This window comes from Capricornis sumatraensis, chromosome 22, assembly GCF_032405125.1.
Source record: "Capricornis sumatraensis isolate serow.1 chromosome 22, serow.2, whole genome shotgun sequence".
Taxonomy (NCBI): Eukaryota; Metazoa; Chordata; class Mammalia; order Artiodactyla; family Bovidae; genus Capricornis; species Capricornis sumatraensis.
Window position 1 is genome coordinate 32189831 of NC_091090.1, and position 18407 is coordinate 32208237.

Here is an 18407-nt window from a genome sequence, read left to right on the forward strand (position 1 = left end):
GGGGGTCATCTTAGAGTCTGTCTGTCACAGAGGGAACTCCCTTAACCTGATACAAGTATGTATGAAAAACCTGTAACTAATATCGTGTTGTTCACTCACTCAGTTGTGTCCAGCTCTGCGACCCCATGGACTGAAGCACGGCAGACTTCTAGCATTTTTATTTTTTGGCTGTGCTTTCACTGCTGGGTTTGATCCCTGGTTGGGGAACTAAGATCCTGCAAGCCTTCCTGCGCTGCCAAAAGAAAAGCATGTTGGAGAAAGCCTATGTTTCTGTGAACAGACTTGGTAGAAACCAGGGCTTTGAGAACTCTGCCAGTGAGAGTTCAGAAGAAAATGAGGACCATCTTATTGGAAAATAGAAAAAGGGGAAATCTTTCTTAAATATTGATAGTAGTGGAAAGCTCAGCTAAATTATCTCCTGCAGTTATGTGGGAAGCAGAATTTGTAAGAAATGAAACGTTATATAGCTAAGGAGATTTCTGAGCAAAGTATTGGTGCTGCTTGGTTTCATCTTCCTGTTTATGTTACAGCAACATGTAAGAGGAAAGAGATAAAGAGGAACCAGGGTTGGCTTATTTTAAAAATTCTCTCCAGATAACAAAAAGCCAAGAGGAGATGGAAAGGCGATGTCCTTTGTTTTTTCATCTTTCTCTCTGCTCCACGTCCTTGTCCCAGGCTCTACCATCCTGCCTCAACCCCACTGTGGGGGTTTGAACCTTCTCCCCTTAAACTGCCAAGCCATGGAAAAGGGCTTGCTGCTGCTAAGTCGCTTCAGTCGTGTCCGGCTCTCTGCAACCCCGTGGACTGTAGCCCACCAGGCTCCTTGGCCCATGAGATTTTCCAGGCAAGAGTACTGGAGTGGGGTGCCATCCCCTACTCTGAGGCAACTCTGACTCAGTGGTGGACTCATTTCCTCCAGAGCAGGGGAAGGAACCGCCCCTCCCAAATTCCTCATAGTAGTTTCTGGCTTACACAGTAATCCTGCTGGATTTATTTTAATTGGACATTTTATTTTCCCTCCAGTGTTTCAGATGAAATTAACCTATAACATATTCATTAACGGTGGAGGACATGATGATCTGATATATGTTTGTACTGGTAAAGGACTGCCAGTCTGGCTGACAGGACATTTTAAATGAGTGGCAGTTCACACCATTAATCACCCCAAGTGAGAACCTTATTTTTGTGTCTTTATTGTCTATTTTCTCCCTAAACATGTAATTGTTTTTTTCTTGCCCCGCAGTCCTCAGCAGGGAAAGCGCCTAGTCCAAACCACTGGACCGCCAGGGAATTCCTTAATGCTCCGTGTTTTTTTGACATGGCTACCAGTTCAGCTTTAATAACTTGTTTACCACGTTTCCCCACTTAACATATATATGGCTACATTTTCCCAAGCTGCTAGTCACTCAGCTTCTCCATAGTTTTCCAAATACAGATTAACCTTATTTGCATTTGGATGAGGAAGAAACCAAGGCTCCGAAGCGGAGAGGCTCGCCTAGGATCTGAAGTCCAAGTGGGTGGGTGCCGTCTAGACCTGTCCTGGGCCACTGGCTGACCTGCTGTGGCATCGGCTATGCGGGAAGCCACATGCTGGGGCTTTCATTTTCTCCAAATTCAGCTTCAGTCGTCCTTCCCCAGTGGTTTCCTGACGAGCTTATCGCTGAGTGGCTGGTGCTCTGCAGTAGTTTCAAGCCGTTTCGGTTCCTGTAAGGCGCCGCCCACATGCAGTCCGGAGCTGGAGTGAAGACGGTGGTCTCCGAGCTGTGTGCCACAGCCGTGCCCCGAAGTCTTGGGGCCAATCGGAACAGCTACGGCGATGCTGTGGGGCTCTGTCCTCTTGAATTTCTTCCTAGCTTACCTGCCAGAGACACAAACCCGTGAGTTGGGAGCGAGGGGTGGAGGGCTGGGAGAGTAGGAGAAGCCGAAACCGGCCGAGAGTGGAATTTTTCAGAGCACTGGAAGCTCCGTGGTGACTTTCCAAAACCTTGGTGCAGGCCGTCACTGGCTAATTTGTGCGGGCTCTGTCAATGCGGGCAGCTAGTGTAAACAAGAGGAGAAGGAAATGGTACCCTACTCCAGTATTGTTTCCTGGAGGATCCCGTGGATGGAGGAGCCTGGTGGGCTGCCGTCTTTGGGGTCGCACAGAGTCGAACACGACTGAAGCGACTTAGCAGCAGCAGCAGTGTAAACAGGAAAGAAGTTGGCAGATCTCTGAACCAGGTCAGAAGTCATAATTCTGTACTCTTGCTCAGAATAGACGTTCCTGGTTTCCCACTCCAGTATTCTTGCCTGGAGAATCCCCTAGGATTTTGGCGGGCTACGGTCTATGCGGGGTCGCAAGGAGTCGGACATGACTGAGGGACTGAACTGAACAGTCTATGCGGTCGTTCAGGAGGGAGCGACTAACACTTTCATTTTTAAAGTATTCGGAAGGGCAAAGGCACAGCCAGAAGCAAAAATTTGGGATGGATGGTATCCAAGGTTTTAGATCATCTTTCTTTACAATTTAGAGTGTTTATTTATTTACAAAGTATGTACATATTCCATTATACCAATACATTATGTAGAGTATACGAATTTACAGAAACAAATCCAAAAAGATGAGACAAAATATTTTAAATAACTTAAAAAAAATTGAGCACAAGCTTGATTAATGACAACTGAAAGAAAAAACGTAGCACACACATTCATCTTTTATTCAAAGGGCTTCACTGAAGTATTTGTTTAAATATGGCTCATCAGGAAAACCCCATAGGGACAGGATGCAAACTCTCACCACCCACTAAGCTACAATTTTTGTATTTTCCTACATGCAGACTGTTTGCAAAACCATTGTTCCCAGCCACAGGTCTCCTAGCACAGTTTCTCAGCAGCTATTGTTGCACTCCAAACTCTAGAAGTGTATGGAGAAAGCCAGAAGGAAAGCCAGACTCATGACTTAATTACTGGGTAAAATGTTTCCAGACCAACAAGTAACGACTCATGGAAAATGAAACAAATTCTTGACATATCAGAATTTATGTGAATTGACATATCTGAAACATATCTGGCAGGGTGAATTTTTTTAAGTCTTACCTATTTATGAGCAAGAGAGAAGGAGAAATGGGTTCTAAATAAAGCTTTGCTACTAAGCTTCAGTTTTCTCACCTCTAACATGGAATTTAAGCAGCTACTTCATACAGTCATTAAAAGAATTAAAGAAATAACAGCAAACCACAGAGGAAATGCTCCAACACAATGATAATTTTTAGGAATCAGTTTCTGTGCAGGGGTAAGTGGTGTGGTGAGTGCTTTAATAGGAGTACAGTGTAAACATTTCCATATTTATACATTTCCTATCTGCCTAAATGGAATGTCACCCAGCTATGGCTGCTTGGCTGAGCCGTATAATAAAGGGGAGTTTGTGCTCAGTGTCTCCCTTTTGCTCTTGTTTTTGTTGTTTTCCCTCTCCACAGTCACTCCCTGGAGTTCAGTGTCTCCGAACATCTAACCTTGCTCCCTGCATAGCCCCTGTTAGGTGCAGGGTCACAGTAGGGATCAGCAGAGAGCAGACAAGGACTTGCATGTTCACTGGGTCCTGAGGAATGACCTCTGAACTCAGTAGGTGTTTCTCAATGGAGTCTAGATCTGAGTGGGGTCAGTTCACAGTGAGAGGGACTTTATTCATCAGAGCAGGAGCCCATGTCAAGGGGTAAAAGTGCAGAGGTTCTTCTGAAAAAAGAACAATGCTGTTAAAAACAGAAATGCTATGAATAAATAATTTACAGAAGAATGAATTCAACTGGCAGATAAGCATGGAATTATGTTCCATATAACTTCATAAATTAATGTATAAACTAAAATGTATGTATTTTAGCTGCCATTTATAGCAGTGTGACTAGACCTAGAAAATATATTTAGTGAAATGTCAGACAAAAATACTATTTGAGATTACTTATACATGGAATTGAAAAATAATACAAATGAATGTACCTATAAAACAGAAACAGACTCACAGACATAGAAATCAAATTTGAGATTACAAAGAGGAGAGAACAGAGGAGGGACAAATTAGGGATATGGGATTAGTAGATACTAAGGAAAGTAGATAAGCAACAAGGATTTGTTGTATAGCACAGGAAATTACACGTACTACCTTTAATCTGTTATGGAATATAATCTTTCAGAATACTGAATCACTATGCTGTACACCTGAAACCAACACAATGTTGTAAAGCAACTGTACTTCAACTGTTAAAAATTTGCACTTTGCTCTCATCTCCCCCACTCTGGGGCCACGGAAAAATTGTCTTCCATGAAACTGGTTCCAAAAAGCTTCAGGACTACTGCCCTAGCTGGTAATGTGGGTAGGCCTTATCTGATCAGTTGAAGGCCTTAATCCACTCCTGAGGAAGAGTGAATTCTACTTTCAGACTGCCTTTGGACATAAGCCGCAATGTCTTCCTTAGGTATCCAACATGCAGCTCTGCCCTGCAGATTTGGGCTTGCCAGCCCTGTAAAATTACATGAGCTAATTCCTTAGAGTAAATCAATCTTACCCTGTATATATGTAAATATACTGTTGTTACATACATATAAATATCTGTATAGTGCATACATACATATTTATATGTGTATACATATGTGTGTACATTTATTTATCCAGATTCTCCCAGTGCATACTCTGTGTGGAATTTCAATTCACTTATGCAGAGGGTTGTAATTGTCTTTTCATTGTTTTATCTTGTGCGCCATGTCTCCTATTATACACACGCTCATTCCCTAGATCTTCACACAGTAAATTCTGGAGCTCGCTCTGACCCACTGTCGCTTGTTCTCACCTCAGGATCACACTCTCTGCGGTATTTCTACTCAGTTGTGTCTGAACCGGGTCCAGGAGTCCCTTCGTTTATGGCTTCTGGCTTCGTGGACAACCAGCCCTTCATTCGCTATGACAGTGAAGAGATGAAGGCAAAGTCTTGTGTTCATTGGTTGAGGGAGGAGCCAAGTTACTTTGATGATGAGACCAAGATCTTCACAAGTCGGATGAAGATTTTCCACTTAAATCTGAGGAATGTGCAGCAATATTACAACCAAACCAAGGAGGATGGTCTGAACAGAGCACTGGCACAAAAGCAAACAAGTAGGTGCCTCGGAGAAAGCAGAGGGAAGTGGCGCTTGTCACTTCATACCAATCCCCAGGGGTGAAAGGCTCTCGACAAGTGTTCCCATAGCGTCAGGCTGGGGCAGAAGAATGTGTACAAGTTATCACTTGAGAATGAAAGCTGAGCTGGTCTGGTCACAATGGTGTAGGGTCTGTGTGACAAGAATTAATAATTAATAGATCAATTAAGCAGTTTATTGGGTTGTGGATATATGCTGAACATCTTTTGAGTGCTAGAAATGGGGATCCAGAAATGTATAAACTGATGTTTGTCTTCAAAGAGCGTATAATTCATATGGGAAGGTACTCACACTTCTGTGAAAAGTTTATTGACCCTTCACTGCATACCCAGAGATGTCAAAGACAGGAACCTCCTTGAATGCCATAGTTTACTGAGATTCATAGATGAGATACCGCAGTGGTCAGAGCTTCATGAATGAGACGGAGGTTTATATAGAACCTGGTGGATGTGTATTACTTAGGTCTATGAAGAACATAAAAGATGTTCCAAGCAGTAGGAAATTAGAGTGGAGCAAGGCGTGGGGTAGGATTTGTCTTAGTGAGCTCAAGGGGTGTATTGAAATTTAATCATTTCTAGTTAATGGCTCTTGAGAGTTTAGGTCTGTTGAAACAAGTTTGAAAAGGGCCTTGAAGCCCAATCAAGGCATAAGCCAGTGAGAAGTATAATTCAAGCTGAATACTGAGGCTGCTCAGCTTTTACCAGTTGATCCTTCTAGGAACATGAATTCAACAAAGGTTTATCTGATGGTTACTTTACAGGCACTGATGTAGACCCTGCCTTTCAGAGGCTCACAGTATAAGAAGAGAGTGATGGTACACAATAAAGTTAGAGTATGCAAGCGTTAGATTAGGAACTTGAGCTGGAAATCTGTAGACACCTAGAAGCGCGTGTGGTGAATCCAGGCTGCAGTGATCTCAGATTTGTTCACATATGACTTAGAAATTCATTTGGGAAATTTTTCAGCAGTTTGGGCTTGTTGATGCTATTTGCTTTCTCTACTGTCTCGTGTTGTCCTTTAGTTGCTAAGTTGGGTTGCAAACGGGCTTAGTGACTAAACAGCAAGTGACCTGACTTAGTGATTTAACAACAGTATGCATATTAGTCCGCTTGGCCTACCATGACAAAATACCACAGACTGCATGATTTAAGCACCAGAAATGTATCTTCTGACTGTTCTAGAGACTGGAAGGTCCAAGGTCAAGATTCAGCAGGGTTCTCTGTGGTGAGGGCTCACTTCCTGGCTTGCAGTCAGCCACATTCTCGCTTTCCTTGGTGTGTGCCCATGGAGTGAGGGAGAGAGCTCCTTAACCCCTCTTGTCCCTGTTGGATTAGGGCGCTACTCTCATGACTTCATTTAAACTTAATTACTTTCCTAGAATCTCCGAATACAGTTACATCAAGGGTTAGGGGTTCAATATAGTGAATATTGGAGGGATAAAATTTGGTCCATAGCGCTCAAGGAAAACTACTCAGTACATTGTGACCTCCTGTGTTAATGCTGTGTAGTGTGGTCCTGTTTTCAGGAACTTGAGCTTAGACTCTGAGGCTGTTAGCCTAGAAGAGACCTGTTAGGTCATAATCTAACCCTCCATTTATGCAAGATAAATATAGAATGAATAACTTGCCCAGATCACGCAGTTCATGGCAGAGTTCAAATCTGTAACTCCCAATCCATGGCCTTTTCAATACCTCCTGGAACCAACCATAGACCATTCCTCAGAGCAGAACTGACTATAATGAAAAGAGATCGTTATTAGGGCAAAACTAGTTTGTCTATGGAATTTGAATGTCCTCTAAGGAGAAGATAAGAGATGGGAAGGTATGGGGGGGCTGGAACCACGGGTGGGAGGCCTTGGGGGCAGACTGTGGCTAACTGACACTGACTGGCACCACTGTCCTGGGGCTGGGCAGGTCCCCACACCCTCCAGTTCACCTACGGCTGTGAGCTCCTGGAGGATGGCAGGACCACGTGGCACTGGCGGTATGGCTATGATGGTGAGGACTACCTGAGCTTGCATATGGACCCTCTGCAATACACAGCAGCCACATTCATTGCTCAATACACCAAACAAAAATGGGAGGCCGCTGGGAACTTCATAGAGAGAGACAAGAACTACTTGGAGAAGGAGTGCATCCTGTGGTTGTGGAGATACTTGACGTTTGGAGGGGAGAGCTTGAACCGCACCGGTAATGACTTCCCACAGCCCACCCTTTCAGTCCTTCCCCCATCCCCAGCTTGGGCCATTTTCTCTGCAGAGTGTGGGTGAGGGTGTCTCCTCCAGAACTGACTCAGCACGGGGGTGTTGATATTTAACGTGGGATGGCTGGGGCCAATGTGCTGATGACAACTTCCCTATAAGCCATAGATGGGGAGTGAGGGGACTTTCTATCTTGAGTCTCCAGGGCAGTGCCATCTGATCCACCCATTCTTTATTTTTTTAAAATTTATTTTGCTGAAGTATAGTTGATTCACAGTGTTGGTTTTTTGTTTTTGGTTTATTTTTGACCACACCTCACGGCATGTGGAATCTTACTTCCCTGACCAGGAATTGAACCTAAACCCCCTGCAGTGGAAGCATGGAGTCTTAACCACTGGACCACCAGGGAGGTTCCCTGAGCCACTCATTCTTACTAGTGCTGGGGAAACTACTCTCAGGAGGACACAGCCCTGCCTTATAGAGTCTTGGAGATTTTTCATCCTTTTGGCACTTTCCCACTAGATACACACCTGTGTCTAGAAAACATTGACCAAAGATTTGATAAAAGAGTCGAGAGCCTTTGAAGGGGCTCTTATTCTGGAGGAGAACATTAGACTGAGTTCCCACACCCTTGTCTTGAGGCTGGCTCAGCTTACTGTGGGTCCCTCTGCCCTCAGATAGAGGAAGTTCCCTTTCTCCCACTGGTTGGCAGATGAGCCATCAGGAGTTGTGGTGGCTTGATCTTTGGAGCTGATGCTACTCAACAAACCCTTGCCTGAGCCCTCCCTGCTTTGTGTACCACAGAGCCTCCCAAAACACACATGACTCATCACCGCATCTCTGACCATGAGGTCACCCTGAGGTGCTGGGCCCTGGGCTTCTACCCTGAGGAGATCTCACTGACCTGGCAGCGCAATGGGGAGGACCAGACCCAGGACATGGAGCTTGTGGAGACCAGGCCTTCAGGAGACGGAACCTTCCAGAAGTGGGCGGCCCTGGTGGTGCCTTCTGGGGAGGAGCAGAGATACACGTGCCGTGTGCAGCACGAGGGGCTTCAGGAGCCCCTCACCCTGAGATGGGGTAAGGAGGGGGATGGATGGTCAACCTTATTATCGGGTAATCAGGAGCCTTCCGGAGAACTTCAGCAAGGTTAGGATTCATGCCTGAGGTCAGGGCCCCTTTCCTTTCTTCCGCAGAACCTCCAAAGACCTCCGTCCCCATCATAGGCATCATTGTTGTCCTGGTTCTCCTCGTGGTCACTGGAGCTGTGGTGACTGAAGCTGTGATCTGGATGAAGAAGCCCTCAGGTAGGGAAGGGAGGGAGGGATCTGACTTTTCTTGTCTCACTGGGGGTTTCAAGCCCAGGTAGAAGTTTGCCTGTCTCGTTACTGGAAAGTAACCTCCACACACATGTGCTTGGTAAGTCTGGGGCTTTTTGCTTGCACTTATTCTTTGTAAGGCACATGTGAAAATGGAGACCAGTATCAACGTGATGAATCTGGTGATGGGGACATTGAAGGTCAGGGAAGGTCACTGTGAGGACAGGCCTCTGGGCAGGTGGTTGGTTCAGGCCTGCACACCTACTTTCTTCATGCTGCAGAGGGCTTTGTGCCTTCTCATGCTCCTCTCAAGAACAATAAGCACCTTAATATTCCTTTTCAGTCACCTCAGCCGAGAAGAGGAAAAAACAAGTCAGAATTACAAGGCCTAACGCCTTAATCCCGGGTCCGCGCCTGCGGAATGAGGAGAGGGGGCTGGGGGCTGTGCCTCCATTTTGTCAGTAATGCCTAATGCAGCTCCCGACATGCCCCCACCCTCCTCCTTTGTAACGAGGTGGGGCTGGGCCATCTCCATCCTTGTCTTAACTCCATGTTACACTGAGTTGCAACTTCTTGTTGAAAATAGGAATCTGGATATGAATGCATTTTTTCTGTTCCCTGTTTATTTTTGGCCCCGAGTCTCTGTTGCTGTCGCGAGCTTTCTCTAGTTGTGGTGCACAGGCTTCTTATTACAGTGGCTTCTGGGCAGTAGCAGTGGGCACACACTTAATTGCTCCATGGCACGTGGCATCTTCCCGGGGCAGGGATTGAACCTGTGTCTCCTGCATCGGCAGGCGATTCTTAACCACTGAACCACCAGGGGAGCCCTGAATTTGTTTTTCCTGATTCTTGTCATGAGGTGGGGTTGCTGGGTTAATTAAAGGCTAGGAAGATTCTTAAATTTTGCAAGAAATGAATGGAAGTGCTGAGAAGCTTTTAAAATCTGTGTGTTTGCTGTGCCGACTCTGTTGCAGGTGGGGCAGGAGAAGGCTGTGAGGAGCTGAGTGTGGACGGGGCCTGGGCCCAGTCAGAGCATCATGGGCTTTGATATGGTCACTGCTGTTCTCATCTTCTCAACTCCTGTGTCCTTGTCTCTTCAGTAGAACCTTGTCTCACCAGGACCTGTGATCACAAGGACTGAGACATCACCTGAACCTTGTCTTGTCTTCTGGACTGTGGGCAGTGAGGACCTTATGTGGCCAGGTCAACCAGTGCTCAGGACTGGGTCTGGTCCTCAGTCCTCGTTTTTTAGGTGGTTTTTTTTTTTTTTTTCTGTATTTCTATAGAGAATTACTCTTCTTTTTGTTCTTGCATATGAATTCTAGTCTTAATTTCCTCCAGGTGTCCCCCATCTCTACAGGAGCAGGAGTAATTTTTGCCTGTCATTGTCCCCACAAGGCCCAGGGGGCCCCTGCTCACTATAGTTAGTGTGTGTGTTCTACAGAAATGACTCATCCAGCTCTTAACCCCCTTCCAAGGCTGTTTTCTGTGCTTTTAGTGCTAGAAGTGCTGGTGCTGGCTCAAATCCAGACTCATGGATTTATGAAGCTGAGTCTAATTTAGATTTGCAGTGGTTTGGGAAATAGGACCCATAGGTCAAGGACCATTGCTTTCTCGAGTGGGACATGAATTTGTGTGCTGTGGTGTGCAGGAGGGTTGCTGTGGGAGGAAGGAGCTGGGGGAGGGAGGGAGAGCAGCACCTGTGAGAAAAGCAAGGCAGCATTGACACCAGTCAGAGTAAACTTGTGCTGCAGCTGCCGCGGGACAGCACGTGGCCTTTAAAGACGCTGCCTTTAGAACAGGGACTTCCCTGGGGACTCAGATGGTGCAGAGTCTGCCCACAATGTGGGAGACCTGGGTTTGACCCCTGGGTCACGAAGATCCCTTGGAGAAGGAAATGGCAACCCACTCCAGTATTCTTGCCTGGAAAATCCCATGGACAGAGGAGCCTGGTGGGCTACATTCCATGAGGTTGCACAGAGCCCAACAGAATACAGAGGTGCTGTCCACTTATCAGTCAGTCACCTGATCTATGTGTCGTGTCAGATACATCACACATTATTTTTGCATCCAAGAAATTTCAGAAAAGCAAAGTCAGGCAAAGTTATTGGCCTGTGGAGCTTGTTCTAGTGAGAAGGGGCAGAGTGTACATTATGAGCCTAGTAAGTAAGGGAGTGTTTCCCTTCGAGGTTGGTAAGTGCTCTAAGGAAGGTGACCCAGAGTATGAGTGTGTGGGGCCAGGGAAGGTGGCTGTGCTACTAGGGTGGTCAGTGGGCCTCATTGAGAAGGTGACTTCTGAGGGAAGATGTGAAGGACAGGAGGGAATGCCCACAAGGAGGTCTGGGAGTTCTCTCCAGGCAGAAGCGCTTCAGTGAAAATGCACGAGGGCAGGAGAGCTCTGTGTTCAAGGAAGAGTGAAGAGGAGTCAGGTGTGGCTGGTGGAGTGAAGAATTCAGATGAGGTCTCATGTGCGTGCAGATCATGTGGCTTTGAGAATATTGGATTGACTCTTCTCTGAGAAAGATGTAGTGCTCCAAGACAGTTTTGGGAGAAGAGGGACCGGTGTGACTTCTTTTTAGAACCATCAGTCTGGCTGCTGTGCTGAGGACAGAGCTGAGAAGTGCAGGGTGAACGAGGCAGCAGTGGAGACTGTAGAAACAGTGCAGTGTCCAGGTTGGAAATGTTGGTGCTTGTCTCACGTGTGGGCAGGGAAAAGTATTACAGAGTGACTAGAACTGATATATCTAAAGAGGGACTTTACAGCATTTCCTAGTGGATTAAGTCTGAGTTGTGAGAAAGAGGACACCCAGACTTTCACACTGTGCAAGTGGCTCAGTGGCAAAGAATCCGCCTGCCAATGCAGGAGACCCAAGAGTCGTAGGTTCGATCCCTGGGTCTGGAAGATTCCCTGGAGAAGGAAATGGCAACCCACTCCAGTATTCTTGCCTGGGAAATCCCATGGATAGAGAAGCCTGGTGGGTTACAGTCCATGGGGGTCCCAAAAGAGTTGGACACGACTTAGCAACTAAACAACAAAAAACGGGTATTCAGTTGAGGAAATGCTGGATTTGGATGCCTATTAGAAATTCAAGTTAGGTTATCAGTTGGGGCACATGTTTGGAGTTTAGGAGAGATGTCTTGGGTGGAGAAATAGATTTTGGAAGTGACACCATATAAATGCTATTTATAACCTGCTGAGAGGGATTAGAGGAGGAAGGAACAAGGACTGAACCCTGGACCTCACAGCCCTATATAGTCTGATTGGATCACGCACCTGAGCAGACTGCATGATTCTGACACACGTCTAGACAGCACGGAGACCAGGTAGTTCCCAACTTACCTGTGCATGAGAATTCCCCGGACATCGCATTAAGTTCCAGTGGTTCAAAGTTGAATGTAAGAATCTGAACTTACAGCAAGGTTGGTGCTGATGCTGCTCATCGTCAGAGCACACATATAGTAGCAAAAACATAGAGCAGGATTCCCACATGGCTGATCAGCAGCCTCACCTGTAGGGCTTGTTGATAAGCAAGTCCTGGGCTCTGTTCTCAGCTTTCTGAAATGGTGGGTCTAGGGAGAGGCCCAAGTGTTTTGCAGTAGTACCTATAAGCAGTCTTAGGTCTTAACCAGGTTGAGGACGACTGACAAGGGTCAGTGATCAGAGCGCTCAGGTTGGGGAAGGGTCTTAAATCCACAATTAAATGTTGTTTTTTTCCTGGGAAGAAAAAAGCAAGACATCTGCTGGGACATTTATGTTGTTTGCCCTACCCTGGGATATGTAGCCAGGTGGAAAACTGAGAAAGTGGTTATCAGCTCAGCATAAAGAACGTCTCTGAATCCTTACTCTCCGAAACTATTCCCTGCATTGACTTCTCATTCACATCTTGGTGCAATCAGTGGAATCCAAGTTTTTCTAATTTAAACATATATGTGTGTGTGTGTGTGTGTGTGTGTGTGTACATATGCTTACATACTTGGCTCTTTTTATTTCAGGGACTGAGTCAGCACATTCGGGAACAAAATTCTTGATGCTTTTCTAAACGTACATACAGGAACCACTGCTCTGCTGCTGGACACAGTTGCCTTTGTTACAATGACACCCCTGATGCTGGACGCTCAGCTGTGTGGCTAGAACTGCTATCACTATTGCTCTTGGCAACTGAACGTCACTCCTGCCACTCACCACCTTTGCCAAATGGCGTGTGCACACACCCAGCAAATATGTGTCATTATGTCCAGAGTCACAAATCAGCACATGTCATGTGGCTAAAAGTGCCTCATCTTTCCCAGCTGTATATTTGGGGAATTGAGTTTTCGTCTCTCATGGAAGGATGTAGTGTCTGTCTTTCATGTTGCAGCTGATATCACAGAAATACAAAGGAGTATGAAAGACGACTATGAATGATTATACAGCAGACAAACTGGAGGAACTAGAAGAAGTGGGTATACACAACCCACCGAGAGAAAATCATGAAGAAACAGAACAGCCGAGCAGATCAAAAACGGGTAAGAAGACTGAATCAATAATCAAAAACTTCCCAGCGCATGGGAAAGCTGGACAGCTACATGTAAATCAGTGAAATTAGAGCATTCCCTCACAACATATGCAGAAATAAATTTAAAATGGTTTAAAGAACTAAATGCAATACTTGACACCATACATCTCTTAGAAGAGACTATAAGCAAAACATACTTGGACATAAATCATAGCAGTATTTTCTCAGATTAGTCTGTTCAGTTGTTCAGTTGTGTCTGACTCTGCAACCCCACGAACCACAGCACACCGAGCTTCCCTGTCCATCGCCACCTCCCGGAGTTTACCCAAACTCATGTCCATTGAGTAGGTGATGCCATCCAACCATCTCATCCTCTGTCATCCCCTTCTCCTCCTGCCCTCAATCTTTTGCAGCATCAGAGTCTTTTCAAATGAGTTAGCTCTTTGAATCAGGTGGCCAAAATATTGGAGTTTCAGCTTCAACATCAGTCCTTCCAATGAACACCTAGGACTGATCTCCTTTAGGATGGACTTGTTGGATCTCACTGGAGTCCAAAGGACTCTCAAGAGTCTTCTCCAACACCACAGTTGAAAAGCATCAATTCTTTGGCACTCAGCTTTCTCACATCCATACATGACCACTGGAAAAACCATAGCCTTGACTAGACGGACCTTTGTTGGCAAAGTAATGTCTCTGCTTTTTAATGTGCTGTCTAGGTTGATTATAACTTTCCTTCCAGGGAGTAAGTATCTTTTAATTTCATGGCTGCAATCACCATCTGCAGTGATTTTGTGGGACCTAATCAAACTTAGAAGCTTTTGGATAGCAAAGGAAACCATCAATGAAATGAAAAATGTAGCCTGCAGAGTGGGAGAAAATATTTGTAAAGGATGTGATTGAGAAGAAGTTAATATACAAAATATACAAACAACTCATACAACTCAATATCTTAAAACAAATTCCCAACCAAAAAATAGGCAGAAGACATTTCTCCAAAGAAGACATACAGGCTTCCCTGGTGGTCCAGCAGTTAAGAATCTGCCTTGCAACATGGGGGCCGCCTGTTCGATCTGCGGTCCGAGAAGATCCCAGATGCCACGGAGCAAGTAAGCCGGCGTGCTGCAACTACTGAGCCCACGCAGCCTGGAGCCTGTGCTCCACAGCAAGAGGAGCCACTGCAATGAGGAGCCCAAGCACCGCGACTAGAGAGTAGCCCTCACTCTGCAGCTAGAGAAAGGCTTCGTGCAGCAACCCAGGAGAGCTCTGGGGTTCTCCAGGGGGAAATGGCGAACTTTTTTTTCTCTACATTCCTTAGTCTTAGTCACATAAAACGGCTTTTTCTTTAAGCCCTGAACTAATGATTACACAATAAACAACTCAGTTTAAACGCTGTGCTAAGTCGCATCAGTCGTGTCTGACTCTGTGCGACCCCATAGACAGCAGCCAACCAGGCTCCCCCATCCCCGGGATTCTCCAGGCAAGAACAGTGGAGTGGGTTGCCATTTCCTTCTCCAATGGATGAAAGTGAAAGGTGAAAGTGAAGTCTCTCAGTCATGTCCGACTCTTAGCAACCCCATGCCTTCTCCATTAAACGCTGTACTAGGGATTATGTAACAACAGTGTATCCTGCTTGAGGACAGTTTCTCCTTCCTGAAAACCTTCTGACTAATCCTGATATCTTAGAATGTACATTATGGGAGGGGGTCTGGTAGGATCTTTCTATTATTAAGTTCTAATCCTGTTATCCTAAAATGTAAATTGTTGGAGTGGGTCTGGTAAAATTTTTACAAGCTTGAGACATTCTTTTGATTTATTGTAATAACTAATTTAAAAAGTATATAATTCCCTTGCTAACACTAGTGGGGGGGGGCACTCTGCCAGCCTTCTGATGTCTGTGTCAGAAGCTTTCTCTGCCCCTTTTCACTGTAACAAAACTTCTGCCACACAAGAGCCCCGAGTGGTCAAGCTTGGTCCCTGCTCCCGAAGTTGAATCTTCGGAGATCACAAATCCGACATCGTTCACCATAAGCTATCACAAGCACAAGGCTGAAAAATCTCAAATAATAAAAAGTGTATAGAGTGAAAAGTAAATGTTTCTCCCCTATCCATCTACAGTTTTTCCAAATTTTCTTCCTGGACCCAACACTGTTGCCGGTTTCTATATGTTATAGACAGAGATTTCCCTTTTTAATCAGGGGTCATTTTACTATATGTTCTATCTGTGCCTTTGTTTTTCAATTTAAAATATATTCTGAAAATATTCCATTTTTTTAACAGACAAATCTCATGTAGTTTAAGATAATAAAAATTATTCTTGATTTTTAAAAAATTACCAAGTGTAACAAAATTCATCCTTATTCCATAATAATAGTTTTATTGGGGAACAAAGTCACCCAGATTAAAAACTATCCATTCTCCAGCCTTCCTTGAATTTAACCATGCCTGTGTGACTAGATTATGATCAATATGATGACCCAGATACTAAGTTTCCCGTTTTGCCTCTAAATGCTCCGTTCTGCTCCTCTCCTGCTCTCCCTGGTTGCTTATGGACCCTGAACATGCTCTTAGGTATCTTGTGCATAGTTTCTCAGTCATGTTTGACTCTTTATGACCCCATGGACTGTAGTCTGCTTGGTTCCCCTGTCCATGGGGATTCTCCAGGCGAGAATATTGGAGTGGGTTGCCATGCCCTCTTCCAGGGGATCTTTCCAACCCAGTGATCAAACCTAGGTCTACCGCATTGCAGACGGATTCTTACTGTCTGAGCCACCAGATGACCAAGACCAAATGGAACTGGAGGGCAGGTTGTTTGGCCCAAGAGTGACTTGATTGACTGCTGAACGGTTTCAGTTGACTGTGGCATGAAAATGAGGGTCTTTGGTACCTCCCTTGTGTGGATAAAACTGTAGTGGGCAGAATTCGAACCTGTGCAGGGAAACCCCGATGGATGGTTCAGTCCATCGCCTTAACCACTTGGCCACGACTATCTTCAGGTGCCTTGGGTCATCCCAATAAGGGCACCACCTCAGGAAAAGCAGAGAAGGAAGGTAGGTCATAGGAACCCTGGATGCCTGGATACCTTCGTGGTACAGAACCCCTCAGGCTGTCCTGGAACTGCCTGCCTCACTATCATGGGAGTCTCTTCCATCCTGTTTAGATCACTATTCTTTGGGTTTCTGCTACACACACTGAATTAATGCTTGTTGAGAGAATAGGACTTCCAAGGAGTGTGTGGCCGTGGTGATCTGTTCTGAGCAGAGATCCAGTTGCCGTGTCACCACTGTGGGCTCCTGGGCGGGATATTATTCTAAATTAGAGTAAGGGGAGCTGGGTCCCAGGTGCAGCATGGGGAGATCGGAGACTTACCCTCCTGATCTTTCCGGCCCTGGGACTCACCAGGTGCTAGGTTTGGAAGTCTTTGTTTCTACACTTCCTGTTTTCACTACAGATCAGATTCCTTGTTTGTTTTATGATTTGTTTTGGAGGCGGCAAATTGTACTCAGAGATCGAGATTGTCTTTGCCGATAGTTCATTTAACAGAGGTTCACTGTGAAAATCATAATAATTTCAAAAGCCAATAGCATACAGGATGATGTCTTTTAATAAGCTAATAAAGAAATAACATACTCCAAACAAATGATTAACTACACTGTTGTTCTAGGCAAGGAAATATGACAGAGATAATGTCCAAATATACCATGAGGCACATCTTTTATAGCAGTTTGGTTTCTCGGGAGAGAAGGTTTTGCTAGAGCGTGTGGCTAGGGAGCGCTGGCCCCTGCGTTGGCAGGCGGGGGAGGCTGCTCAGAGGGTTATCTCTCCAGGGACACTGCATGGCTCGTGTCTCTGCCAATAACGAGGGCCTAGTGGAGCAGTAACAGTCATCCCTTTCCTTCCTGAGACTGCTGCATGGTTGGATATCACAGCAGACCAAAGGGGTGCCTTGGCCAAAGCAGGAGCAAGTGTCTCAATAACTTCAGAAAGCTAGATCTACAAAGGATGGTTTTGCCCTGACGGAAACTCTCAGATAGTCCTCCCTGTCTCTTGGTTTTTTATATCCCAGCCGTCCTTTTGTCATAGTTGTTCCTGCACACGTTCTTATCAGTGAGTCCCCAGCAAGCCTCCGAGCAACTGGGCTGCTGAGTGCTTGCCAGTCAACAGCAGAGGACACGATGACATCCTTCACAATTTACTTCATTCTTATATCAAAACAAGGGTACTTCAAAGAAAAAAATTTTTTTGCTCTTAGCCATAAACAAGTGGATTAAAACGACTCCACTTAAGGTAGAAGATCTGAACAAGGGGATCTGAAGTAATTTCAAACCAATATACAACAGTCCTTGCTGTTGTTTAGTCACGGTTAGTGGTCTCTCCCTCCTCCTCCTGCAGTCTGATGGCAGGGACTGTGAAGGATGAGATCCAGAGGAGGAACTCCTTAGATGGAAAAGGAATGCAGGGTCACTTGACAATGGTTTTCACTCGGAATTTCCGCTTTCCCAGCCTGGCTTGGACAACCGAACTCAAGACAACTGATCCCAGTTCCCTCATTTCCTGTCCCTGGTCATCCCCCAGTAAATATTCCATCACCCACTTCTTGAATTCTATTTGCTACCAGTAAGTCACTATCTACAGCTTATTCTCTAAAGGTAAAAGTTACACATGGGCATGGATGCCAGAAGATGAAGATGTAGGGGAGGATCTTAGAGTCTGTCTGTTTACCACCCAGTAATTTTGTGATGAAAAGAGTCAAATGTTGTTGGCTAGAAACTAAAGGTAAAGAAAAGAAAGCCAACTTTGTTAATAGTTAATGTTCTCTCATTTTTCTCATGGACCAAAGAATGCTCAAGGGTCTTTTTATTTAATAGTGAGATGGTTCAATAATCAGTATGACCTTAAATAACTTAGGAAGTATTATTATGTACCAAGGGATGCACATGACCCAGACCTGACCAATCAGGGTGTAGCCACATTATACCACATCTGCCTAGCAACAGGGATTGGTCCAGGGGTAACTGTCTCTGGTCCTTTATGTATGGGCACGGTGAGAAGGAGGTTTATCTTTCTTCTTAAGTTGTTTAAGCGGGGCAATGTGAAGCAGGTTAGAGATGACCTTGGGTACTTTCCTTAAGAACAAAGAGAGAGATCTGACAACAAATTTGAGTCCCTGGATCCAGTCACGTCTCAAGTCAGCCCCATCCTTGCCCTCTCAGGTAAATCAACATATTTAAT

General features: G+C 45.3%; 1 protein-coding gene across 1 annotated transcript; it reads left to right on the forward strand.

Annotated features, from left to right (window-relative positions):
* Positions 1 to 1739: 1739 nt before the first annotated feature.
* On the forward strand, positions 1740 to 15468 carry LOC138069776 (BOLA class I histocompatibility antigen, alpha chain BL3-7-like). The gene is made up of 6 exons (XM_068961116.1): positions 1740 to 1877; positions 4826 to 5122; positions 7077 to 7352; positions 8168 to 8443; positions 8560 to 8670; positions 12676 to 15468. The coding sequence occupies exons 1-6, from the start codon at positions 1817 to 1819 to the stop codon at positions 12720 to 12722; spliced, it is 1068 nt and encodes a 355-aa protein (XP_068817217.1). The 5' UTR covers positions 1740 to 1816; the 3' UTR covers positions 12723 to 15468.
* Positions 15469 to 18407: the final 2939 nt, after the last annotated feature.